This window comes from Heliangelus exortis, chromosome 12, assembly GCF_036169615.1.
Source record: "Heliangelus exortis chromosome 12, bHelExo1.hap1, whole genome shotgun sequence".
In the NCBI taxonomy this organism is placed as follows: Eukaryota; Metazoa; Chordata; class Aves; order Apodiformes; family Trochilidae; genus Heliangelus; species Heliangelus exortis.
This window is the reverse complement of record NC_092433.1, coordinates 14617953-14644865: the sequence shown is the minus strand read 5'-3', so window position 1 is coordinate 14644865 and position 26913 is coordinate 14617953. Positions and strand designations below refer to the sequence as shown.

Here is a 26913-nt window from a genome sequence, read left to right as displayed (position 1 = left end):
ACAAAAGATTCTATTAAGTGAGACAAAGACTTTTTTTAAGTACTTTATCAAACTTGCTGAATTCATTTGCCCTTGGATGATTCAGGAATTAAGCAGATAAGAGGCTGTTTGGTTGGAAATAAGGATTCATTCCTGCTGGAGGAGGCAGAGGAGCCCACAGCCTGTCAGACTCTGGGCAGAGGTCCTGCGGGTGTTTGCTGGGCAGGGATGTTTAACAGCATCCTCTGTTTGCCTTTAGGCAGTGCAAAGTATTTGCCTGCTTCCTTCTGTCTTCCAGCAGATGTTTTCTCTGTGCAACTGGTAGAGCAATTAGAGAGGGAGAGACATGGTGCTGGTGTGCAAACACCCCTTTTGGGGGTGGGGGTAAAGAAGTCCCAGAGTCTGTCCTAGGACCAGCAGGCTGGGGGGCAAAGTTTGCACAAATTACTAAGAGCAAAATGCTTGTGGTCCAATGTGTTTCTTTATCTGTGTAGGGATTGTGTCCCCCCCTCTCTGCTGAGAGTGGGCAGGGGCTGCTTCCAGGGGCAGAACACTGTCCTGCTTTTACAGCAAATATCATTCTCTCAGGACTTCTGTGGTGGCAGCTGGGGGATGATTAAATGTTCTGTCTGTGGGAAATTACCAGGAGATTTGAGTGGTTTCCTCAGTGGCTTTGGCACCAGCAATGGGGTGACATGGGAGCCTCCCCCCGTGCAGATGGGGCTGGCCAGGGGTTTTGAGGTCTCTGGTTGTGTGAGTGTATTTTTGCTCTTTTACCATTTAAATAATGGCAGCAGCATGCTGATTCCTCTAATGATCTTGACTAAGTTATCGCTTATTTCCTTAATTAGCTGCTTGGTCTACTTACACCTTAAATTAGTCTATTCACCCAGAAAAAAGGGGGGAAAAAAAAAAAGAGGCTGTTTTTTTGCCTTTTAAAAGTTTTTTTCCCTCTCCAACAGGCAGCTGTCATCTCAGGTCAATAAGGGAGCTCAGGTGAGCTGGCTTCTCTGCTGCTGCCACATCAGGGTCTGTGGGGTGATCACAGGGTTAGGGTGGTGATGAGGGGACCACACCAGCAGTGGCTGGAGCATCCTGCCTGCCACCTCTGGGTCCTTCCCCAGCAGAGATGCCTTGGGGCACTGGAAGCAAGCTGCTCCCAGAGGCTGAGCAAAATAGCACCATCACTTTATTCGTGGTGATGTTGACCTATAAATCCAGCCAGCCGTTCAGGCTGGCCATGGAAATAGTGGCAGGGTTTGTGGATGTGATACTGAGAGGTGCTTCCCTGAGGCTGGCTCTCCTGGCCACAGCAAATTTTAAATGTGGTAATGTAGATGTATGTTTATTCCTGGCATCAGTGTTATGCAGATGAACAGAACACTTCTCAGTGGTCATCTGAATGCTCTGTCTGTGGCTATTAACCAGGTTGGGAGTGAGGAGGTATCTTGGGGTCAGTTGTGGAGGAGAAAATGGATCTTCAGGGGCCTTTATGCTTCCCATGCATTAATGCAAGCACAGCACTGCATTGACCACCCAAAAAAGGCTGCAAGAGCATCCTCACCACTTGACACCAGTTCTTCACCACTATTGCTGATGTGTCACCACTTGTTGCCCTGTTTTCAGTATCTCAGAGAAGGGAGGCTTGAATTTTTTCCCTTTGAAGACTCCTTGTGATGCATGGAACTGCATCCTGTGCTTCCGACAAGCCCGACAAACAGAAAGTTCATGGTTTTGAAACAAAAGTTCACGCTTTTGTACAGTTTATTACTCTTAATGTTATTCCCCTCGTTAGCCTTAGCTTCACACCCTGATGCAGAACTTGCTGAAACATATGTTGCATAATGAGCCTGCTTCCATATATAAATTGGAGAGACAGAAGTTGGGACTCTCCCAGCTAAAACAGAACTGAAGGCTTGCCCTCCAGTTACGATTTAGCATCTGTGCCAAAAAATTATGTATTTGGGAGGAATTACCAGGAGTTCTGACATACTTTATTCCTTCGAGTCTTTTCTATTTTTAGCAGTTTGGTGAGATTTTGGACTGTACAACTTTTCTCTGTCAGAAGAAACCTTTCCCATGGGCCGTGTGAAAACCAGAGCATTGCCCCAGGATGCAGAGCTGTGGGGAGCAGCATGAACATGTCTGCAGCACTCGTTCTGGGCAGGACATGCTTGGATGGCAGCACTCAGAATCCCACTTGTGGTATTTGGCAGGCCACACAAACCCTCTACCCTGTGCTGCCAGCCCTGCTGCCTGCCTTGGCTGACTCTGGGCATTCAGCTTTGCTCTTGTGGTCTCAGATGATCCCTGGAGAATATCAGCTTTTGGTTGGAAATAGAGCTGCTGGTTTGGAAAATAGCTTCTGAGCTGGGGGTTGGTGGGAAGGACTTGAATACGTCGGTTCTAATGGCCCAGAAAACAATAGCCCTCTATTTTTATATCAGGGTTCCAAAATGGTTGTCATGATGTTGCAAATGTGGTGGATCTTGTGGTCAGCTGTGCTTCAGGCACTGTGCATGAGCACCACAGAGGTTGCAATGCCAGTGGTGTGACACCTCTGGGTGATCCATGTTTCCTTCCATGCTTGCCCTGGGTTGCTTGGACAAATTGTGGATGTCCTCCAAGTTTCAGATGGAGCAAGAACAGCAGAGTTCCTGCTGCAGTTCTCCAGGGGTTGGGAACTGTCCTTGGGTCAGAGCAGCCCCAGCCCCAGGGAGGTACCCAGGGACACCTCTATCTGAATGTGTCTGGGATCTCCAAATACGATGGAAAACAGGAATTGCAGTCAAAAAGCAATGTTGCTGGCTTGTTCCCTCTCCTTTCCTTTCTTTCCATGTCCTGGAAGGAGGTAGCTGAGATGAAATATTTGTTCTGACAGGGTTAGATTTCTCTTTACATTCCTTGGAAGTTTGTGTTTGGATTTTGCCCTGTAGGTGTTGGTTTATGCAGCGATCTTTCCAGCAGCTCAGCTGCGTGGCTATAGCCCTGCAAATGCTCTTGGTATTTTGTGCAAAAATCAAAATGAAAGAAAGGTGGGCCTGGCTAATGAGGTGGCTATTTAATCACAGCGGGACTCTCAGGAAAATGTGCATTAAATATGTATGGGATGGTATTCATTAACATTTTCCCTGTGTTTGGCACCGAGCAGTGCAGGAAAGCTGTCGAGAGAATTGGAGCCTGTGTTACGCAGCCATAGGACCTGGAAAGAACCAGAGCAGAGGCAAGGCATGAACACTGGCTTTGTTACCCCCCTGCATTCCTCCTGGCTGCCATTGCATTTGGAGTTGTAGCAATAGGCAGGATTTCCCCAGTTTCACTTACAGTTCTGAAAATCCTCCCGGATAAATATTTTAGGGTTGATTTTTTTTTTTTTTTCTTTTTCTTCTGACTGCCGTGACTTATGTGAGTGCGAAGTGGCTGACACCACTGATTCCTGGGCAGGCAATTAGAGAGATAAGCCTAAGTGAGTTGATATGTCTCCTTTTTAGATTGCTCAAGCCTGAGCTGGGCTTGGGCCTGTAAAGCTGAGATTGAGTTCTCAGGGTGCTGGAAATCAGCTGTTGTGACTGGGGACCTTGTCCAACATCCCCTGTAGGTACCAAGTGACAGTGTGGGTTATCTGCAGGCATGAAATGATGCCAGGAAGATCAGAGCTGGTGATAAAGTGGTACTAATGCTTGCTTTGTTAACAGTGTGGAATGCACCAAACTGCCCAAATTGCTCTACATCTACTGCATTTCCTACATCTTGTAAGTGAAGCTACTTAAATGAGTGAAATATGTTTATTTGTTGGCTGTTGCATGCTCAGATGGAGGATCAGAGGACAGGATACGAGGCTTCCCATAGCAGCAAGAGGAAGGAAGGTCTGGAGCAGTGGCAGCCTGATGGATTTAATACTCCTTTGGGATGAGACAGAGTCATGTGTCAGATTTTAAGATACTTTGCTCTAGATCAGCAGCATGAGTCTGAGACCAGCCCTGGGCTCATGCCAGAGGCTATACTGGTTGCACAGGTCTGCCAGATCTGGGCTTTTGGGCTGAAGGTCCACAATGCTGGCCTTGTCCTGGGCCATTAGCCACAGCAAACAATGTGCCTGGCTCAGGCTGTGCCCACAGGCACCTCCCTTGGGAAGAGAAAATTTATCTTGGTATTACTGTCACTGGGAGACAGCTTTATCCAACTTCTTAACAAGTGTAGAAGGGATGTATGCAGATATAAGGGAACTTCTTCCTTTACCTGAATGCCTGGTGGTTAAAATAAATGCTAATCTTGAGTAATTAGCTAATAGACTCACTGTGGATGTCTCTGCAATCCATTTGTGTACTTGAAAGCTCCGTTTATTTCCAGTGGTGCCTTGGAGCAAAGTAGCAAGGGAAAGTCTTCACTGTACCCATGCTCTTTGCTTTCTGATACCTTTTCCCCACACAATGCATGAAGAAGGAGCCAGACTCTCCTCCAAGAGTCTGAACACTCTCTTCTTGTTGTTTTGTCACTTCACATAAGACAATGCCTTGCAGCTCCCCTCTTAGATGGCTTTGATTAACTTAATGCTTACTTTTTGGCTGAGTAACTAGGCATTAAGGTTGTGATGATGGGGAAGGTGTGGGAGCTGCTGTGGCTGGTCCACATGGTGGTCACCATTTCCAAGCCAGTTAACACTTGGTATCAGAAATCACTGCACTCCAGTTACATCTCTGCTTTCCAGTCCTTCAAAATATCATTCTACCAAGAAAACCCTTTCCTTTAAAGCAGGGCTGCTTTGGATTTTGGTGGCCTTTAGAGCAATTTTGCTTTGCTCTATGCTCCCTCACAACTTTCTGTAAGTCTGCCATGGCTGGAGATAAGCGTGTTTCAAAGGAACTTATAGGAATGCTTCAGAGGAGGATGCTGGACACATCAGAGGAGGACAGCAAATGCTTTTTGTCATGTTTTGCCATTTTCTGTATAACAGTTCATGTCTGATGCTACCTTCAGAAAATTGAGTATGGCAGGTTTGTCTCAAATTAAAGGTGATGAGGTTTTTGTTCTAAGCCACATGGAAATTCATATTTGGCATAAAAACTACGCTTAGTTTCCTGACTCTTCTGTGAGCACAGAAGCTTTAGCATTCTTTTCTGTATCTTATGTGGAATGAAAAGCTTACCAAAAAAAGTTTACCAAAGTCAAAACGTTTTTCAAAGCAGAGCTGTTCAGATTACATCAAGTGTCAAAAACTTCGTGGCCATGGGTTTGTGCTGCTGGGTGTAGCAGGCGCTCAGGGAGGGGAAGGCAGCTGCTGAGCTGTGATTGCTGCTGATTACACTAATTATAATAGACTTGCTGGTACCATGAGCTTCCCTTCTCCTTTCTCCATCTGTCTGTTTGGCCGTCCATGGTTGCTCATCTTTTTGAGATGCATGTTTGATGTACCACAGGGAGCCCAACTGTGCTCCCCCTCTGCTTCCCTGCACTGGTACAAGGGAATGAGCATGGTTTGCACAGAGAAGGAATTTTTGCAATTGACCTGTATGCCCTAAAATAAAGCCACAGAAAGGAGAGATGTTGCCCTGGCTCTGCAACACCACATCTCCACAGTTCTCAGCCAGATGAGCATCCCTACCTGTTTGGGATGGAGAGAAGAACACAATGTCCAGCACTTTCTTCATTGCGTTTTTCCTCCACATTTTATTTTATGCCCTAAACCATTACAACCAGTCTTAACCCTAGTTAGAGCAATCCCCTCCAATCTGGGCACACAGCGGGAGGGTTTCCAGCTCTACCAAAGGAATATTCACTGTTTTCCATAAAAGTCCTCACTCCTCTGCTGCGGGAACCCAGCTGACCCTGCCTTCAGTCCAGCTGCTGGCAGCAGCTGAGCAGCCCCCCAAATTGCTGTTCTTTTGTTGCAAGGAGATACTGCAAGTTAAATGCCGAGCAAAAAAGAAAAACTACTGCTCCTCTGGATGCCAAGCCATTTTTTATTTCACTGGAGAGGGTTTACTCGTTGTCACAGGGCACTTTGAAGGCTCACTCCAAAGCAGGCAGCAAAATGCTTTCTGAGCCACAAAACAATGAGGCTCACTAAATCTCAAGCAGCAATAATTGCTTCTAAAAGGCTGATGTATTTAGGCTGCTTATGGTTAGCAAATATGTTTGCTTCCTTTGCCCTTTGAAGATAATGCTACACGCAGCACAGCATGTTAGGGGAAAAAAAGAGAGAAATGGCCTCTGGTTTTCAGCACGTTTAACAAGCAATGGCTGACAGGAGCAATTGCATTTGATACCTCTGGTGTCCCCCTGTTAATCATGAACAAGTGAGTTTCTCCTCCCTTCCGAGGGCAGGGGTGAGGCTCAGGTTGATGGAGCAGCAACCTGGCACTGATGCTGGTGTCACCACAGGAGCCGAGCACCCCTGAGGTCTCCTGGCTGGGAACATCTGCAGGCTGTGCCTCAGTGGCATCTCTGTGAAGGGTGGCTTTGGCCCTTCACTACCTTCTTGTACCTCTTCTTCTTCACTACCTTCAGTACCTCTTCTGATACAGCCTTAACCAGGTCCTGTCCCCCCCTGTTTGTATGGCAGGTGGTTTAGTTGTGTTTCCCCGTCGATCAGATAAAAACGTAGCTGTTTTTTTATGGGCAGAGAGGTGGGTTTAGAAGATGACAGGTCACAGGAGGAAGGGGTGTGGGTTTAGAAGATGACAGGTCAGGGCTGCAGGTTCCCAGCTGTGCCCTCTTTCACAGTTGAGGGGGGCTGTGATTGATGCTGCCTCTGGAGCCGGAGCTGTCAGGCAGTGAGGGGCTGACCTTTCCCTGATGGCTGAGCAGCTCTAATGATCTTGATGGGCTTGATGATTTGTGTATTGGGTTTGATGTAGGAGGCTTGACATGGCATGGAGAAATGGGACTGGGGTATGACTGACAGCCCTTTCCCATTAAAGGTGGTGATGCACAGGCTGATTTCCACCCGGTTCTTTCAGTGGGAATGTTCTGCCAAATTATTTTGTAATAGGGAAGTTTTACTGTTAAATCTCCTCCTTTATATAGAATGAACTAACTTGCAGGCCAGAAGGCTTATCACTGAAAAGGCTGTTCAGATGATATGCTTAAATTAATTAATGTTTAGTGAGTTATTTTTACCCTGAGTTTAATGTTCAGGCTCTTTAGGCATATAAAACAATGCAGTAGTTTGCGCCTGGGTTTTTATTTTTTTTTCTTTGTAATTCAGCTGTATAAAATTTCAAACCCTTTACTTCTTGGAGGCAACATTAAAACCTTTTAATTTCCATGAGTCAAGCTGTGTATAAATCACACCCTGGTTGGCACATCTCATGGGTGCTTGTGGCAAGAGTAATGAATTTCATGGTTTGTTATGAGCTACTAAAACCAAGGCAAACACAGAAAGCCTGTTGTAATCTCAGCGTATCGTTTGAGGAGGCAGTTTTCTCCAAAGTATGAACAAATGTCAAGCCATGATAACAAATTGTTATTACTAATTAAAACAAAGGGAAGAATAGCAAACATCTCTTGTCATTTGCATACAGTGCCAGGCTGCCTTGGGGACACTGGAGCTTCAGCCAGCTTCAGCCAGGGGGACAGCCAAGCTGCAAACCTTGCAGTCACCCAAGACACTGTGACCTGCTCCTTGCATTCCAGGCAAAGCACAGTTCTGTGGAAGTACCAGGGCTTGAATTGAGACGCCACTTTTCATAATTTTATTGTCTGTTTGATTGTTTTGGTTTTAATTTCAAATCAAGATTAACTGGATTGGAGAAGTCTTGTAGTGGGTGGAGTCCATCTGCTTGCACTGACTGGTTTTGTATCATCCAGGTCTACTTCTTGCTCTCAGGTATGAAATAAAAATCTATTTTGGAACCTTTCTTCCTCCTGAGCAGTTCAGAGGCTCTGGGTAGCTCAACATGAGGGTCTAGAGTGATGTCCTCCCAGAGGAGTGCAGCATGTCACGGGAGCATGGATTAAAAAATGGGCTGGAGTTACCACCCTTTATTTTAGCAGTTTGGTAGCAAGCAGCAAATAGGTCTTTTCTCATAGTTTGGGAAGAGCAAGTAGCACTACCTCTTCTGGCCTGGGGCAGAAACATGGCAATTCCAGCCACTGGTGGTTTCTGAGGAGCTTGGAGGGAGGTTTGTGCAGTCCCAGTACCTGCCAGCAGCTCCTGGTTTGGAGCAGAGACTTGGATGATGCCTTGCCAGGGTGAGGGCAGTGCTTAAATCCCCTGGCAGCCAGAGAAGATGTGCACAGCCTGGTTTGGGGGGTTAAATCATCTTGTGTCACTTGGCCAGGACTCTAAGCTGACCCAGGACTCACTTCTGAGTGAGTCTGAGCACTGAGACAGCTGAGCACCATGCTCCAGTCCGGCTGCTTGCACAGCTTTTGGGAGGGGGGATAAGCTGGATGGTGCAGAGAGGAACTCAGTGAGCAAAGGCAAGAAATCCTCAGGGCATAATCACTGACCCAAAACATCCTATTAGACAGGTTTGAAGCCAAAAAAAAAAAAAAAAAAAAAATCCTCTAAGGTGACAGCAGTCCTGACAGCATCAGCCAGTGAAAAGGGCAGCAATGAAGAAGTCCTGACCTGCTGCCAAAGCACATGTTAATGCAGACTTGCAGGGTTCCTTGGATATCCTGGAAACACATCTTCTGTATTGTGTAATTGGAAAATTAATTTGTTGATGATCAAAGATTTAGATCGTTGGAAAACATACCAGCAGATAAGCTGAAGATTTATGTGTTTCCTTTGCAACATATTTTCAGTGAAAGCTTTATTGTTTGTGGAAAGGCCCCAAGAAAAATATGTCATTAAAAAAATAACTGCTGAGGTTTTTTTAGCTTAAATTGCAATGCAGTGCAGTAATGAGGCTTTTGTAGACATCACTAAAGGACACTTAAAAAAGTATTCAGATGAGAATACTATCAGGCTAGAAAAGGGTAAACTATGTGAGCATCCAGATTGTTGCTCCCATTCGGTTACAAATTTGATTTCAACATACAAAGTAAAAATCAGTGCAGAGTTGAAGCTGGAGGCCATGAAAAGCCTTATTGTTGTTAAGCTCTCTTAAGCTTCTTGCATTAAGGTGATTAAAGTAAAAAAAAAAAAAAAAAAAAAAAAAAAAAGAGAGGAAGAGATACAGTGATTGATTGAAACAGTCTGTGGCATGCTCCAGGTGTCACACCAGAGTGAGTGGTGCTGGTCCATGAGCTGGGGGTGTAGGGTAGGGACAACTGGTGAATGAGGGTCCTTTTGGGGATGCTTTGTCTTTGGGGGGCACAGGGCAGTGAAGCTCAAGAGCACCAGAATGGTGTGAGAGGTCCTTCATGGGATCACCCCTGCATTTGGATGGTTCGGTGCTGCCTTGCTTAAAGCCAACAAACAAAACCCAAACAATATAAGAAGAAAAAAGTAGGTTTAACCTAATTTAAACTCCTGACAGGTATTTCATGATGCCAGAGCTTTCCTTATACCTTGGGCACATCCCTGTGTGCCTCCCGAAGAGCCAGGCCTTTGGTTGGACCCAGCCATCCAGGGTCTTCCTCTTCCTTGCTCACTGCTGACATCCTTCTGCAATCACCTTGCCTTCCCGTCTGGTGTTGGCAATGCTGTGCACTCTCCAGCCTCTCACTGCTGTTTCTGGCTGTCCTGTGGCCATGGGAGCATGGTCTCAAAAAGTGTCCCTGCCCTGGTTGGTTTCCAGCTGTCCCCCAGCTCAGGGACACATCCATCCTGGCACTGGGGCAGAAGCTCTGGCTCAGTGAGCAGAGATTTCTCTGCAAATTACAAGGGTGAGTGTGGGAATGGAGGGGATAAAAAAACAGTGAGCATCCAGCTCTGCATTTCTGTGGGGAGAAAGAGCAGTGGGAAAGTAATCTGTTATTGTGCCTATTGCTGTGAGCCAGGACAGGACCTGCCTTCCATCCCCGTGGGTAGCATTTTGTGACAGCAGAGGCTGGATCCTTGGTGGCATCCCAGGGTAGCAGTGCTGCTGTACACTGATCCGGCAAGCTGCAGCAGAGCATGCTCACTAAATAATTCAGAAAGGCAACTTGATCTGACATTCATCAGGTTAGTAGTTTGATGACCTTGAGGACACCAGGCTGCTGTCTCTGCACGTGGCCATGTCCCTCATTGTCATCGGGTGAGTCCACAGTGTCACGTGGAACCCTATTGATTGATGGCTGATCGATACACCAAGGTGATAAAATACAGCATTTATGAAATGTGGGCTCTTACAGTGATTTGTGAAATTAGCCATAGGAGGGGTGAGCAAATGGCAGAAAGTTTACAGATGACTGAGTTTGGGTCCTTGTGCTTAAATCTAGCAACAAAGGGCAGAAAGATGGGGCTACATTTACAAGCAGAGTTGTCCATCTTGCACCTCTGCATCTGAGTGAGGGCTTCCTGCTCTTGATCCAGTTTCTCTTTCCTTTTATCAGTAGCTCAGATTTTACCTCTGGTCGTTCAGAGTGTTTGTTTCATTGCTGGCAGTTGTCAGCATCCATCCTGGTAATGGTGCAAGTCCTTCACGTGACCTTTGATAATGTGCTCCACCGTCTCCCTGTTCTCCTTGCTGCTTAATGAAACACCCATTTCACCTGCGTAATGTGCAGAATCCGTCAAGAGATCGTGTGTGTGCCTTCTGGATTTATTCCAAGTTGTGACCTTTTCACAGGTCTTGCAGTAGGTAGCAGTAATACAGAGCAATTGCCAATGAACTGGCAGCTTTCAAAGCAGGAAGGCTCATTTCCACTTTCCTAAGACAGTTGTGTATCCAAACGTGGCAGCTTCTAATCTGATTTCTTGTCTCTGAAGAGCCTGCTCATTGGATTTTGTGGATATTTAGGTTTGCAAGTAGTGGAACAAGAAATCTGCCAGAAGCAATGGCAGTTCTACGTGCTGTTTGGAGATACAATGCTCTTCTTGCTCATAGGTAGCAATGCAGCTGAGATGTTGAAAGCATTGGTCTCACAGATCTTTTACAGCACCCCCATTTTATCTTTGTATATCTAGTTTGCAAGTATATGTAACTTTGTATATCGAATTACGAGGATAAATTTGCAATTTTTGGTGTGGATCCAGTTGGCCAAGACAGCCAAGCAGAACAGGTTTCAGGACTCACCTTTGCTGTAGGATGTCTGGTGGTGTGAGGATGGCACTGCCATCTACCCTGCACCAGGACTGTGCAAGTGAGGTTGGACACTTGGGTTCTTGCCCTGCCAACCTTTCTCATGAGCACAAGCCTGGCTGGTGGTCCTGCTGAAGTGGCTCTTGGAGCACTAATACACACTTTGTCCTTAAGTGTTTCTAGCTAAAGGGCTTTTGCTTCTTGAAAGTCAATGCAGAGAAAGTCAGGCATTCAGTGGAAATTAGCACCTCCAGGACCTGCTGCATGGAGCAGTAAATATTCTTTGAACTGGCTGTACCCCTGGTCACTGCTGTGTGCTTTTAGCAATATGTTTCCAGGGAAAATTGTTAGAGTAAACATGGATAATTTCTGCTCTACAGCATTTCTGCTTAGCCTTATCATTTTATAAGCAGGCTTCATTGTTTGCTTTTGCCCAATTCAGTTTCATCTCATTTCCTTTGTATTATAATTAACATGTTCTGAATTTAAGAGGAAAAATATGTAATCTTGGGGCCATGGAATGCTAACCATAGAGAGATGAGTTAACATCCTGCCCACAACACCAGTAGGAAGGGAAAAAATGTGCCACTTTAGGATGCTGAAGGGCTGGGGGAGTTTTTTTCCTTCAAGTGCTGATGCTCTGTGTAGCTGAAGGAGCTGGAGAGGAGCTTTTTGGTGCTGTGGCCATCCCAGGTAGAAGTGGAGGTGGTGCTGTGCCTTCCTTCATAAAAGGAAGGTCCAACCTTGCTGGATGCTGTAACATGGTCAGTGCTCAACATTTGGACCTGCTGCTACAGTTGTAATTTAAAAAGGAAAAAAAAAAAAAAAAAAAAAAAAAAAAAGAAAAGAAGAAAAAAAAGGAAAAAAAAAAGCTGGGGGAAGAACTGTAAATGCTCAAATATTTCATCAATGGCCATGAATATTTTCTTTTGTCTGAAGCTGTCTGAGCCAGATGAGGTCTTTGCATATTCTTGGTCTGTTGTGCTTGGCTGGGGTAAGCTGGGGTGGCTCCATGGGGGATCTGGGCTGATTTGTCCCAGCTGAAGATCTCACCCTTGAGTTTTGGAGTGCAATTCCATATAATGAAACCTAATTTATGGGCCTTAATAATAATAATTTAAATCATTTGAGACTGCAGAAAGACTCGCAGCTGTAGTTTCTGCGTCTGTCTGTGTTCTGTAAACACAGCTAATATTGCCAAAATCCAGGGCTCTGAAATCTGGAGCCAGACCCCAGAAGTCAGGAGCTTGCTACAAAAGCACTACGTGCTGGGCAAGTTGTGTTTGTTTTCTGTATTTTTCTGAGGCCACAGAAAGTAGGCTTTTGAATTTCAGTCACCTTTTTGCAAATGCAAAAGCTCAGAAGTGCTCTCTCCTTGTCTTTGAAGCAGAGATTCATTTGTGACTACCTGATTCCCAAGCAAGGGCTTTGAGAGCAGCAGCAGAGGTTTGGCAGTGTAGGTCCTTCTCTGCAGTTTCTTTTCTTTTCTGTGGAGAGGGAAACAAACACAGGGGAAGGAGGATTCAGCATCCTCGTTGGGGTGGTGTATTCCTGGGCGCTCTCACCTGAGATACACATAAAAGTTGTGACTCGTGCACCTCTCGGGTCCATATGAAAGAAAATATATTAAAATATGCAGTAACCAAAATGCCACACTAACAACTTGCATTTCCCAGAATATTTAGTCTTGCTGGTGCGCAAACGTGCTGCGTCTGAAAACCAGTGGGGAATCACAGCAAATGACTGCAGAAAATAATTAAGAGGGCATTGAAAGCCAGGAAAAAAAAAATGATACATTGCTCAGAGCCAGCAGATCATTGCTTTAATAGCCCCCAAACTTAAGAAGCACTGCCTTGAGTTTGACAGCAAGCTGAGCTTCGGTCAGCATCAAATAAGATGCTGGTTGGGGAAGGATAATTAGTGTCTTCACACCATTCAATTTGGGCTGCTGGTGCGGGGCCAACTCTTTGAAACACGCACATGAGAGCCAGCGAGAAGGACTTTTATTTTATCCTTTTTTTTTTTTTCCTCCCTCCCCTCCTCTTTCCCTAAGCAGCTGACAGGGTTTATTGATTTCTCAGTGGGGTCTGATTTCCATGTAAATAAACGGGAGGGTGTCCGGGCCGTGGCGCACGGTCCGGATGCGGTGACTTTGGCTTTGCTGACATCATTGCTCATTAGCATGCAGGAGAGGAGAGCAATGCAACAGCAGAGCCCCTGCGCGCCCACAATTATTCTCCACGGGCTCCACGTCTCCTCGTTAATGCCTCAACGCTCGGAGAGCAAATTGGACATCCTCTTGCCACCTCCTAAGGGTCACTGAGTGAAAGGCGGGTTGAAGGGGGAGCCGCTGGATTGGGAGAGAGGAGCAGGGAGCACCCCCTGGAGCTGAATTTCGGAGGGAGGCGATCTGAGTGTAAGACGCGGGGCAGGAATGGTGGGTTTTTCCCCCGTGGGTTTCTTGTGGAGACGTGTCTCAGTCTGTGCCTGCCTCCTCTGAAAGGCTCTGACAAAAGCCACTCGGGCTGCACAGGGTGAGCTCGGGATGCTTTATGGCACTGCGGTGCTCGGGCTGGTCCCAGGAGCAGCCCACCCGCCGAAACTCGCCCGGCACAACTAGGACAGCTCAGCCACCCGCTGGATATTTTCCTCCTGCCCTGCCATCACCGGTGGGAACAGGTAAGAAAATGCCTTTTGCCAGCGACTGCAAAGTTGCTGTGGGTTTTTGGGAGGCACAGAAAGTAGAAGAGAGGAGGAGGAGGAGGAATAAGCAGCATTCTATGGATGCGTGTAGCTGCGCACTAACTTTGCTCGGTGTGCTGGTGGTGGCATCTCTGAGGCGGCTGAGCTTTTTTCCCCAGCCTTTGCTGTTCTTGTTATTTATGGATGTAAAAGGTTAATTGTTAAATAGCATATTTGCAGCTGCAGGAAATGCTGATGCCAGTGTAATGGATTTTTCATTTGAAAAATAATTGGGAAGGCTCAACTGGCTTTAGATAGGAATAAGTATTAGAAAATCCTCATCTCTCTATGTTAATTTTATCGCTCTGGAAAATGCAACTTCCAGCAGTCTGGGTTCTCTGGGCATTTTCTGAGCAGACTGCGTGCAGACTGGTGTTGTGAGTGAGGACATTGCTGTTCAGATGTTTATTGTGGTGATTTTGCCTTCCTGAGGATAGAGTTTTAAAGTAATAATCTTTCTGCATCCTTCTTTTTCATGCCAGAATGCTTAACTGTAAACCAACCTAGAACTGCAGCTGGGGGTTATGTTTTTCAATGCAATCTTTTCAGGTCAAATTTCCTTTTTTTCTCTTCCTTGAAGGAACATTTTAAACAGATGTGACACAGTCGTGACCCATGACCGTGGAAAGATTTTAATCCAGTTACTCTTTGTTTTGTAGTCACGATTCCTTGGCGGTGCTGAACGCTGATTGAATCTTTTCGAGCTGTTGGGGATTAGCGCTGGGCAGAATAATGCCAAAATAATTATTCACACCAGATGCAGTGTCATCCTTTCAGTTCTAGCTTTCTTATCTTGTAACTTATCTGACTTACTTTTATTTGGCTATTATTTCACCTACTGAGGGAGCACTTACATGTCTCACATCACTGCATTGTATTTATAAGGGTGCCAGCTTGAGCCAGAGATGGAGATTTGTAAAGTAAAACTATCTGCAGCTAACAAGATTATATTTTGCTTCATATTTTAATCTTCTCTGTCATGTGTTTTCTACCAGCCAGCTTCAGCTTAACAAAATGACCCAGCCTTGTGCACTTGCTGTGGGCAGGCTTGCTAGGGCTCAGCCAGCACACAGGCAGGTCAGGCTGGCAGTGATTGCTATCACAAGCAGGTCAGTGTTGCCTGTCTCAGGGGATGCCATCAAAGCCTCGACTTTTGAAATAATTACAGTTTTCATCCTAGCTCATCCTGCTTCCAAGCATTTTGCCCATCAGCCAGGTTTTATCCTTTAGGATGTACAGCCTGGGAGATGCTTGAACTGCAGCATGTTTACAGCTTGCTGTGGTTTCTGCTAGTCATGCTGCAAGTGCAAACTGGTGAAGTCCCTTAAAATAGCACTTCCAGCCCCAGGGCAGATCACTGGCACCAGCTCTGCTCAGTCTGCCTGCCCGAGACTGATGCTGGAGAGATGGGCTGCAAGCCTGGAACTGGGTGGGGGAAGAGAGGGGCAGGAAGGTAGGAGACCAGGGTAATGCTAAACTTGAGAGGATCTTGAGAACCCTCACGGTGAAGGGAGACAGGCTGTTTTATGGAGAACTGGTTTTGGATCCAAAGGTAGAGCTTAAATCTTGTTGGAATCTCAGGCTTGGAGACAATTTTATTCCTTCTGTTAAGCAGCAGAAAGAAACCCCCTGTGATAACAGCTCTGCATCTGTTAGGCTGAAAGGCACAGAACAGTATAATTAAAAATCCAACAAGATAACCCGTGGGGCAGGAGAGGGGCTTTGCAACACAGGCACACATTGGCTCTCTGCTGGAGAGTTTGGGGAGGGCCCTTCTGCTGCCTGCTCCCTTGCTCCATCCCTGCTGACCAGGGACCCTGCTGGCCTCTTGGGACCTTGGGGATGAGGTTGTCCTGTCACAGGGGACACCAAACCACTGGGTGTCCAGAGCTCCTGGGTCTGCCCAGCCTATGGCTCTCCCTGCCTCCCAGGATCATGAGATTGGTTTCAGCATTGTTTGCACACCAGCTCCAGGGTTGTTATTGCTGGTATCGAGCCTCCTCCTCAACTTGAAAACTAGTGGTTTGTGTTTATCCTCCATGACTGAGAAAAAACATGTGGTTGTTTTGTTTTCTGTATGCTAAGAGCTGGACCTTTAAGAGGGGAAGAAAACAAACCCTGACATAAATATGCTGAGATGAGTGGTAAGCTGGTGAGCTGGCAGGCAGCCTCCATCGTCTTGGATGTGACAGTGCAGCCTGTTGGACACCTTTTCTCCTGGTAGCAGGCTGGAGCTCACTGCACCTTATTTTTCCTCCTTTTCTCCCCCTTTCTTGATGTGCAGCTCACAAGGTTATAGAGCTTTGCCCACCTCTGTCTAACCTCTGCTACGAAAAAAAAATACTGGGTCTTCTGCAAAACATCTTGAGAACTTCAAACAGAGAGTTCTTCTGAGATTTGCCAAGTTATTAATATCCCTTAATTTAAACATGTTTATGTGTCAGAAATGTCATGATTTGTGTCAGGGGCTGTGGCTCATGGGAGTGTGGTTCAGGTCAGGAGGGTGTTTAAGCACCCCAGGGTTCTTATCCAGCTCATGATGAGAAACTGGGACTTGAGTGGGGACCTGAGTGGTCACTGCAGAGCACTGGGGTGCACCTTGGCTCCCCAGAATGACCCCATAATGCACCCCAGGTCCCCTGGTGATTTAGCAACAGGTTGTAGAGGTTGGTTGTGTTTTAATTCATCGTGCAGTGGTGCTGAGAGGTCTGGCCCTGGTTTTGGGCTGTGGTTCTCATTTATTATTTGCCTAAGAGGGCACCAAGACAGCCCAGATGAGGGATTTGGGGTTTTTTTACCTTGTATTGTGTTTTGTCCAAAGTGCTTCGTCTCACTGGGGACAAGCAGAGCTTTATGCATGGATGGTTCTTGTGTGCTACGTGGTACCTAAGAGCACAGACAGGAAAACTGGAAGCATCCTGGAGGATTCCCCCTGGCTGTGCCACCAGGAAGCAGTGGTTTGGGGACAGGGCAGGCAAATGTTCTACCTGCTTCTTAACTTGATGGTCTTGATTCACCATGAAGGCAGACCAATTAGAACATACTCAGAGACTGGTTTTGCTCATATTTGGCTGCAATTTTTGCAGTACTGGAGATAGTACTTTTTTTTTCCTCCTTCTTTTTCTTCATTAAGCAATAATTTTCACAGAGCAAGGATTTTTAGAGTCTTAAAAATAAAACCAGTCTCCAGTCAGAGTGAGCACGGACAGCATCAGCCAGAGAGGAGAATTTTTCCAGGAGTGGAAATGGGGTTTGTAATAAAAGCTTCAACACCACTCTGGATACCTTTGCAATTGCTGCTGTTGGCACTGTAAAGGTCAGAGGGGATTAAAAATAAAGCAACATTGGGAATCTGACTTGCTTTGAGAAAATCAAGTGGGTAGAGAAGAGAAGATGGGTGGGTAATATGGGGTGTGACTTGCAATTCTTCCATCCTCTCCATCTTTCCCCATCTACTGCAGACCTTTCCGGAGACGTGCAACTCCACCTGCTCCCCTATGGCCACTGAGTCCTGGGAAAAGATGCAGCTATGGGAGTAGTTCACTTCCTGGATTATTTCTCTCTCCCTTAGCTTCTTGGCATTACCGTGCTACCTATTTCTGTGTTGCTTCCACCTCATGCTGATGTTTTAAGCCAACTGTTCCTACAGCATCTTGGGTCAAGTAAGCATTGTCCTTTGTTGGCTGCTGAGGACACACTGTCCTCAGGCTTTGTATTGATGCTCTTGTAAAAGCCAGTGTCTCATTCACCTTCCTTTGCCTCCTGCATCCCAGTTAAGTAGATAAAAGCTTTCACTAAGCTTGCTTTTCAACCCAGGTGGCACAATGTCTCTGCAGTATACTCCCATTATTCTTTTCTGGCCAAAGTGATGCTGGAAGAGCTGTGAAATCACAGGAATGTGTTGTCCAGAGAGATGCCACTTTGTAGCAGAGGTCTGTGGGATCTGGGGCCATGGGCAGTGTCTACCTGGGGCTACTGGGAGAGTTTGATTCAAAATAGAGTGTTAGAGAAGTTGGAGAAGGAGGCAGAGCTTCAGCTGTCTATTTTGAGCACAAAAGCTTGGGGCTCCTTTGATGCTCAGTGGGGAAGCCATGGCTGGGTGCTGCCTGTAGGTACCCCCTGTGCCTCTGTTTCCCCATCTGAGCTGTGCCCATAATGAAGAGAAGCTGCCAGGCTTTTCCAACAGGACTAAAGGACTGTGTTAATTTCTCAGTTTCAAAAAAATGTTTGTCTTTCCTGTGGGGTCTGAAGAAACAGGTCTGTGTAGCTGGAGCTCGCTGAGGGTGGAAAGATGCCTCATTAGCTCTCAAATGAGGGGAGGAGATAACAGGCCAGGGATATTAAGAAACCCTTGTTAAGAGGCTCAGGGTTCACATGAGCTGCCCCAAATCCTCAGCCTCTCCTATTTCCAAGCAGTCTTGTGATTTACTGACGACTGACCCAAAAGCCTCATTGCAATCAGAATGATGGAACAATGCTGGAAAAAAATCAGGCTCCTGTGTATGCCTTAAGCTGAGCAGGAAGGGAATTACCCCTTTGCTTTACACATCCCATCCGAGCTGAGCAGACAATTGCTTTTTGAAGGATTCCCAATCTTGCATGTTAATGTGTGCACAAATGCATGCAAATCCTTTATTACAGAGCAGAGCAGAGGCATTGCATGGCCTGGCTGTGGCTGTGGCATCCCTGCTCAGCACATTGTTTGGAGATGGGGCTGCTCCCTGCTACAGCCCATTTGTTTCCATCCCAGAAGAAACAAGTGAGAAGCAGAGATAAGCAGTGCAGGGGGAGTGGTAAGGGGGCTGTTTACTGAGTTCCTCCTTTGTCTGGGAGGAATTTCAACATTTCTGACATGATTTTCAACTGCCTTCATCCTTGCTGCTGCCAGGAGGTGTTGGGGTCTTGCACTGCCCTTTCTTAAACCAGCCATGGTACCCAGCCTGGACAGTGGTTTGGTGGTGGTGTCTCCATTAGGTCCTGTGTGCCCACCCAGCTGAGCTGGCAGCCACAGATGGAAGAGAAGATCCCTGTGGCCAGGAGGTTTTCCTGCAGGCAGATCCCCAGCCCCTCTTCTCTGTCTCTTTAGCTCTGCTCATGCTTTCCCAGTCTGGAGTCATAGCTTTTTTTTCACAGCAGGGAGACCTTGGCTCTCTTTAGAAAGCTGGAGGCACACTCGTGGTTCTCTCCAGAGCCTCTTGCATGGCTCTCATGTTTTCAGTGTGGTTTAACTTACTGTTGATGCTGTTGGTATGATGAAAGGGCTCCAGTGATGGCAGAGGCTGTGCTTTGCTAATCATGGTGTGCAACAAGGGACTGCCTCGTGCCAGGGACCTCACAGGTCAGTTGGGCTCATGTCAAGCTGTATGTGAGTTGTCCTGGCCTGGAAACATGCTTCAGTATCCCAAGCAAGAGGGACTCAGGAGCCAGGTTCTCCATTTGGTGTGTTTGGCCCTGTTTGCTTTAAATTGCCCATGTGTGCTGGGTTTTGTCTGTAAGGAGGTAGCTGGCATGGGGCGGTGGGTCCAATTTGCACCATTCTCCTGCTGATAGTGGATGGGTGGGGATGTAACCAGTGATGAGGGTTAGAGCCAGAGGAGAAGACAGGCTGCTGGGCCAGGAACACCACGGAAAAGCAGCCATTCAGCCATTGCAAAACAAAATACATCCATCTTGTAACTTCATCGCATAAAGGGCTGGCCTTGAGTAGAACAAATTTTTCATTCTGTTTTTGAGCCATTGCTGCTTTTTACCATGTGAAATCAATTCAAGGCAGGCCCCTTTCTGGTTAAATCTGACACCAGGAGATGTTCTTTCTCTCCCCATTTGTTTCCCAACCACTCCGGCCTCGCTGCAGGGCAGCTCCGTGCCGAGCAGCCCTGCCAGGTGCTCCCCAGCTCATGACCCCAGGCTGCTGGCCTGCTCCCTCTCTCCTTTCCTGCCTGTCCACAAGCTGCAGCTGCTTAACAGCTCCTTTATTTACCCCCTGTGCCCAAAGCTGGTGCTGCTGTTGGTTTTCTTCATTGGGAAGCGCAACATTCCTGGGGTTCTCCTTGCCAACCCTCAGTTTCTGGAGTCCAGTGGCACTCCAGGATGTTCCCAGCTTTTAGCACTGAAATATCTCCAATCCTTTGTCCTTCCCAGTGCTGGACACCTCTCTTAATCACCAGGCCTGGTACTTCCCCAAGACAAGTTTGCAGACCCTTCTCTGGGATGAGAGCAAGGCAGAAAGGCTCAGGAATGAATGCTCCACCCAGGCTGGGGCACCCTTCAGATGGCGTGCTGCTGTTCTGAGCATCTCCAGGCTCCACCACTCTTCCCACATTGATGATTAATGAGTTGTGGCTGGTGGGAGCAGCTGGGCCACGCTCCTTTCCAGCACCCATGAAATCTCTTCCATAGCATCAGCACCCACATCACGTTGTCACTTTGGTCACTCTTTGCACGGTCGAGCGCAGGCACGTGCATCATCTCACTGCACAACGGTCTGCTTGGAGTGTGGTGGGGGGGATGCTGCTTTTCCAATTTCATCTCGTATTTGAAATGTACATTTTCATATTAAGTTTTTACTATGGGGAATTATTTTTAATTATAGCAAGCTGGAAGACGATAAAATAAAGTTGAGTGAGACCTATGTGAAGAAGTCGTGGAAACGGTATCAAAGGAGTGGAAAGACACTCCTAGGACACTGAGTATTGTTCCCATGAAACAATATATCCTAATGTAAAGAAAATATTTGTAATTAAAGCTGTTAATCTTCTGCTTTTAATGAGGGAAAAGAAAGAGAGCTGAATATCTCAGGGGTGAGATCTTGATGTTTCTACAGTTTGCCCAGGGAGGTGGCAGAAACCCCATGCCTGGAGATGCTCAGGTTTTAGTGGTGCTAAGTTTTTACAGAGCCCATTGTCCTTGCCAAGGGGACAGCACTGCTGAGTAGACAGGCCACCTGTGTCCTTTTCATCCTTTGCTTTTCTGACCAGGAGAGGTCACCTGATGGTGGAACCCACTTGCCTTGGAGGGGACAGGAATTGAGAGTGAGTGTAAATCAGCTTCTCAACCTGGTCCTCGCACTCCTGGCTGTGCATGGTGTGAGTTGCAGGATGGAGGTCACATGGAGTCATCTTTGGGGTCTAATTGATCATTAACTCTTCAACACCATTATTTAAAGTCCTCACTGATTTTTCTCACCTATTAAAATCCAAGACTTCTGAGCCTCTCTTGGCATCCTCCATCTCCTGGAGGGGATGTGTCTAGAGCAGGTAGGAGGGCAGAAGCTTTTGTGCTGGCTTTTTCCCCATCAAGCCACTTGTGCTCACAGTGTTGCTGCTAGCCAAGCGTGAACTGTTGGGTTTGTGTCCCTTTGAAGCTGGTGATTGATATGCTGGAAATCAGAATTTGTTTAACAAGCCCTAAACTCCGTTAGAATAACTATCTCCAGTGCAGAATCTGGGGCTCTGGAGCTATTAATTATTCTTAGCATCTTGTTGCATATTGAGCTGCTTCTAATCGTGTCGTGAATTGAGATGGAAAGGGCAAAAGAAACCAGCAGCTCTGCTGAAGCAGAGCACCCTTCCACAGTAGCTGATTAATTAAAGTATTCATATGAAATGGTGCCCTGGTTGTTTTTTAAGGTAACAGCCTGAGGCCATGCCGAGATTCTCCGCCTGGACGCAAACCAGACGCCGGGGATGCACGGGGGTCGCTGTGTGGGTTAGATCTGATGAAAGGCAGGAAATGGGAAAATCTGGAAAATCTCCCTGGCTTGACTTAACGGAGCCTCTTGACTTTTGCTAGAGTGCATTTTTTGTGCTGTAACGGCCAAGTGGAAATTTAGACTCGAGTCTGGATCCGAGCACTGGTGTGTTTCGCTGGCTTCTATGCAATGGTGAAAAAGAAGGAAAGGTGTTTGAAAAAGTGTTTAACTGTTGCCACCCTTTGAACTTCTTTGCTTTATCTTATAGCAGAGAAACCTGTGAGGGCACCAGCAACTTTTCCCTCGCCTTTTGCTTGGCACCTTATTATTTCTGAGCTGTCTCCCTTTTCCTGCCCAAGTGAAGCCATCTCTCATTCCTCAGAAGTCAGTAGCATTTCATTAGGGCAAATTAATTCAGAATCCTGCGTGGTTACTTTAAAATAGATACTATTGACCCATATTGTGGAAGAGCATTGCATTTGCAGAAATAGCAAGAAACTTGTCAGCCTTCCCTTTAACCTCTTCTGAGGGGGCTGGAGAATTTTTTCAGTCAGGTTTAGTCCTTTGCTCTTACCCTTGGTGAAGGGGAGAGATGTCCTTGCAGCCCTGCTGATAAATTCTCAGGTTCAAGCCCATGAAGATGATCTCCCCCGTACAACCAGCTGCAGGATCAGACCCTTACAAGAAAATGCTGAGAAGCAATATTTGCAGTGAGTCAGGCTGTTAGGCTGTTAAATTACAACACATGAGCTGTTTTTTTCAGTTCTTCTAGGAGCTTTTTCACCCCCTACCCTGCTCAGGGGCAGTGTGTGAGCTGGTGTGCCACTAAACCGTGGCACGTGTTGTCGAGCCGGGTGGTTAAGATGCCGTTGTAGTGTGACTGTGGCTTTTTGTAGCCTGCCTTAATTTAATTTAGCTTTATATGTTCAGACTGTAATCAATTTTTATGCTACTTTAATAAGCAAATTTATGCTACCAACGTGCTAAAGAACCTTGTCATTCACAGCTTCCCAGTCAATCCACCATTTTCTGTACTAGGCAAGTGCTCAGCTGTTCGAAATTCAGTAACTGCTCTGCAGTCGTGGGCTGGCACCCATCTGCACATGGTGGCCACCTGGCCCTTGCCTGTGGTAGCCCCTGGAAAGGCTCCTCATGGTGCAATGAAGGGACGAGCAATTACATCTCCCCAAAAACTCGGCAGTCTGACTTGGTTGGGTTGCTAAGGCTTGTTACAGCAAATACGGACTAAGGAATCACTTTGCTTTCTTATTTAAAGTGCAAATCACAGCTTCACCTCTTTTTCCTCTCTCTTCACCTTGCAGGAAGATTTGCCTCCACTGTAAGTGCTCCCAGGAAGAGCACATTGTAACCGTTATGCCTCTGGAGATGGAAAAGACAGTCACCAAGCTCATGTTTGACTTCCAGAGGAATTCAACTTCTGATGATGACTCGGGCTGTGCCTTGGAAGAGTATGCATGGGTGCCCCCTGGCCTGAAACCTGAGCAGGTAATGATGACACCACCCAGTTATCTGAAATAAATTGTTTTAATATGCTCTTTGGAAATAGGTGCCCTGATTTTTCAGGTGTGAGACTTGCTGGATGTGGCTGTTTCTGGGTGCAGAGACAGGTCTGGTCTGGATGCTCCAATGAAACAAACCAGAGATGCAGTCCTTGCAGGACTTGTTGTTTTCTGCATCTGGAGATAGAATTGGTTATTGAGAAGGGGAGAAGCAAAAGGGGTTCCAGGATGGGGTTTGATGTGGTTGTGCAAAGGAACAGATAGAGATGTACCTACTAATGTTTCATGTGAAAAAAAAAATTGTGGGACTTAAGCATCAAGGCCCTAGGAAACACTTATGTTCTGCCTTCCTGGGCCACTCTGCTCAGTGGCAAGTCCAGGGCAGGCAGCCCCACCTTGTAGCTGACTCTGAAAAAGTCAGAGTCAGCCAAAGTCTGTTTTTCCCAGGACTGAGTTTTTCAAGCATAATATTTGTGCCTCACTGGAAGGAATTGCTCAGATAATGTTCAGGGCTCTTGGTGCAGGAATTGAATGGGATGAATTACACCTCGTGCTGTCTGTGCAGGGCACACATTGGTTTTTGCCCCTTGCAGTTTATGTGATTTGTTTGAGTTTTATGCTGATCTTTTACATGTTCAACTCAAAACTTAACTTGCAGAGGAGATGGCAAAATGAGCTTAGTATTGATAATTGCTATGGCAATCATTTTAAACTGTGTAAGGAGGCTGGGAGAGGGTGGAAAGCTTCCATTCATACTGTTGTAGTTGCTATCCTTAAGTATCGTGTTTTCCTGAGCTTTTACTCAAGAAGGGCTTAGGAATTTCCTGAAATATTTTGGCACTTGTAGGCTGTAAATATTATCTGTCTGATTAGAGAAAATCCCTTTGTTTGTTTTGTTTTATTTATTCTTTTTCCTGTCTTTAGAAACCTTGCTCAGTGCTTGCTTGAAGCTCTGCAGCACTGTGTGTTTCACTTGCTGACATCCTTCCATGCAAACCAGGCAGCAGCTTTGTTTTCTGTCACCTTCCTTATGTCAGAGTCTCCCTTTGTGCCTCCCAGAAAGTACAAGACACGACGTATGGAGAAATGCAGATGGTTCTGAGGTAGTTATGCTGGTTCTTCATGCTGTGGGGACATGAACCAGTTGGGTTTCAGGAGTCCCATTGGAGAACCACACTCAAGCTGGTGCCACCTGCTCTCAGCACCACCTTCTGTCCAGGCATATCCATGGCTTCTGGAACCCAAGCTGGCCCATGTCCCCATAGCTTTGGGTGGAAATACAGATATTTAGTGACAGGTGGCACCTAACCAGGTAAATGTGGTCTCTGATGAGTACAGCCTGGTGCAGACAGTAGGTGAAACTCTTCCAGAATGGTGGAGACATATTCCAGAAGACCTGGATGCTTCTTTGGTCCCTCAGGTGCTTTATAAGTAACAACATGCCACTGGGGACTTTGGGATGCCCAAGAGAAAATAAAAGTCCATTAGCTCTAGCAGTAGATACTGACATCTCATGAATTACTCAGGTTAATGTATTTTTACATTTTTCCAGCATCTGTTTCTTACTCCTCAGTGTGAACACCCCCTTTCTAATTACACTCCTCTGTCTGCCTTGCTGGGCCTTTTAGCAGATTCACCACTTCAGACCTTCTCTAATCACCATGGAGATGAAGAGCAGCCCTAAGCAGCCTCTAAGATAGGCACTGAAATCCTTCCAGCATAGGTCATCCACCAGCCCTTTTGGGATCTTTCACACATCATCTGAACCTCTAAGGAGACAAAAGCAAAGTGTGGCTTCTCAGAGCTGTGAAAGAGCCACCATGCAAGGTTGGGGGTTGTCCCTGAGTGAAGAGCATCACCCTGAATTTCTCCAGGAGTTGCCTACCTAGGTGCCTAGCAGGGATGGGAGCTGTCTCAGGGCACAGCACGGTGCCCAATGCTTCCTGAAGGGGTAGGAGGTACCTTTGTATCATCTTAATAGAGCTGTGCAAGGCTGCAGACAGACATGTGGCTGTCTGGTCGATGAGTCAGGGCTGTGTACGTGATGTGGAGCCTCTGGAAGGCTGATGTGTGCTGTGGAGCAGCTGGTGGGCTCTGTTCAGGCTGAGGACATTGCCACGAGGCTGGGCTGAAAACACAGGTTTGCAGGCAGGGAATTTTTCTATGCCTTCCGCTGGTGTATTTTTTTGACATGAAACAGATGAAATGAAACAACTTTTTCTGCAATATTCTACTTTATTAAAATCTTGACACAGTGTATGAGCTGGGGAGGTAAGTGGTCCCCTGAAAGACTAATGCAGTTTTCTTATTATACTTGGATGACAGCCTTCCTGCCTCACTGTTCTTGGGAGACAGCATTCACGTCTCACTCACCACAGCAATTTACAGGATTTCATGGAGGGAAAGTTGGCCAACAAACATGACATCAGTTTTCAGCAGTTACAGTAGGTTAATTTCAGAATTTGCAGAGTCCCTCCAATCTGTAGCTTAAAATATTAAGTATAGTCTCAAGGGGAATCAACACAAACCCACAAGGTCTCACTGGATTCCTGGACACTAATTTAGGCATCAGCTGCTCTCTGGTATGTGTCAGCTCTGTGAAAATTGTATTGGTTACTTACTGCCCACTCCTTGAAGGAAAAAAAGCATTGGTCCAGTATTTACAGATAATGATCCAGACACTGCACTGAAGCATGGAGCTGAATTTCTTATTGCTGTGCAGGACTACAAAGTAGTCTACCACTGTGCAACAGCTATAAATGTTAAATATTTCTGACTGGCTTTATAGCACAGGGATGAAAATGATAATAAAAATAATGCTCTAATACCACTGCATCAAGTATGGTAAAAATTCTTCTGGAAAACTGGCTAAAATTTATGACATCTGCTGAAGAAAGAGGGGTATAAACTGGAAAGACACTGGAAAAGTTATTTCTCTGAGGAGCCTGGAAGAGCTTGATTAGTTCAGCCTGGGAAATAGAAGGGTTATGACTCGTTCTGCATTAGAGGAAGAAGAGCAGTTATTCCAACTCCAACTTTGGCAAAAGAACATAGTTACAAACTGGCTCCAAATCCATTCAGGCAGGAAATGGGAAGAGGTTTTAAACCATCAGAGGTGTAAGGCTTGGTGGCAACCTGCCAGCAGGGAGATCAGCAGGTAAAAACCCAAGACTGAGCTCCATAAATTACAACATGATTAGAAAATATAGTTACTTGTAATAGCAGTCAGCTACAGAGCATGGCCAAGAGGCTCCTGTGGGCTGTAACCCCACTGAACCTCAATGAGAAGTAGTTTGACTGCAGAAGAGGGACTTCTGGAAGATATGGATGCAGATGGGAATAGGAGAGCTGGCTGTACAGGAGGTGAGGAAGAAGTTAAGGACATGGGCTGTGAGAAATACCCTCTTTTCCTGACTGCCATTCAGTGGCTCGATAAGTAAGTGCAAAAGCCTTGAAATGGGCAGATCCCACTAGAAATGTGTCCTCAGCAAAGCAAAATCCCAGACCAGGCCTGGCTGTGAAGATGAGGGAAGGTAATTTCGGGAGCCAGTTTGTCTGCTGGGGCTGGCAGCTGGATGTTTCTTGCACTGACATAAGTTTGAGGGCAGATGTTTAAAAATAAGCCCTTTTATGATGTGTTTTTCACATTTTTAGGCAAGGCATGTGTGACTTCATGTGAATGCACAGCCTTGAAATCCTTGGGTCTGTGGTTTGGAGAAATCCAAAGGAGTTATAACATGCCAGCTCAAATTTCTGAATACAAGGGATTTTTGAGGATTTCTGTCTTTATTGTGTCTCAATAATAGGAGCAGCTGGTTAGAGGCACGGATTTCCAATTAAACAAAAGACAGGGCTCTACTTC

At 46.3% G+C, this 26913-nt stretch overlaps 1 protein-coding gene across 3 annotated transcripts in view; it reads left to right on the top strand.

The window, feature by feature from the left end:
• The window catches only part of PRICKLE2 (prickle planar cell polarity protein 2), a 100055-nt gene that overhangs the window by 45885 nt on the left and 27257 nt on the right, over nt 1–26913 (top strand). For 2 of the 3 annotated variants that reach the window (XM_071756209.1, XM_071756210.1), the window contains one exon: nt 22854–23037. In XM_071756209.1, the coding sequence (XP_071612310.1) occupies nt 22854–23037 (184 nt within the window). Of the gene's footprint in view, nt 1–13277; nt 13779–22853; nt 23038–26913 lie in introns of those variants that run through there. The other variant, XM_071756211.1, reaches the window with a different exon arrangement.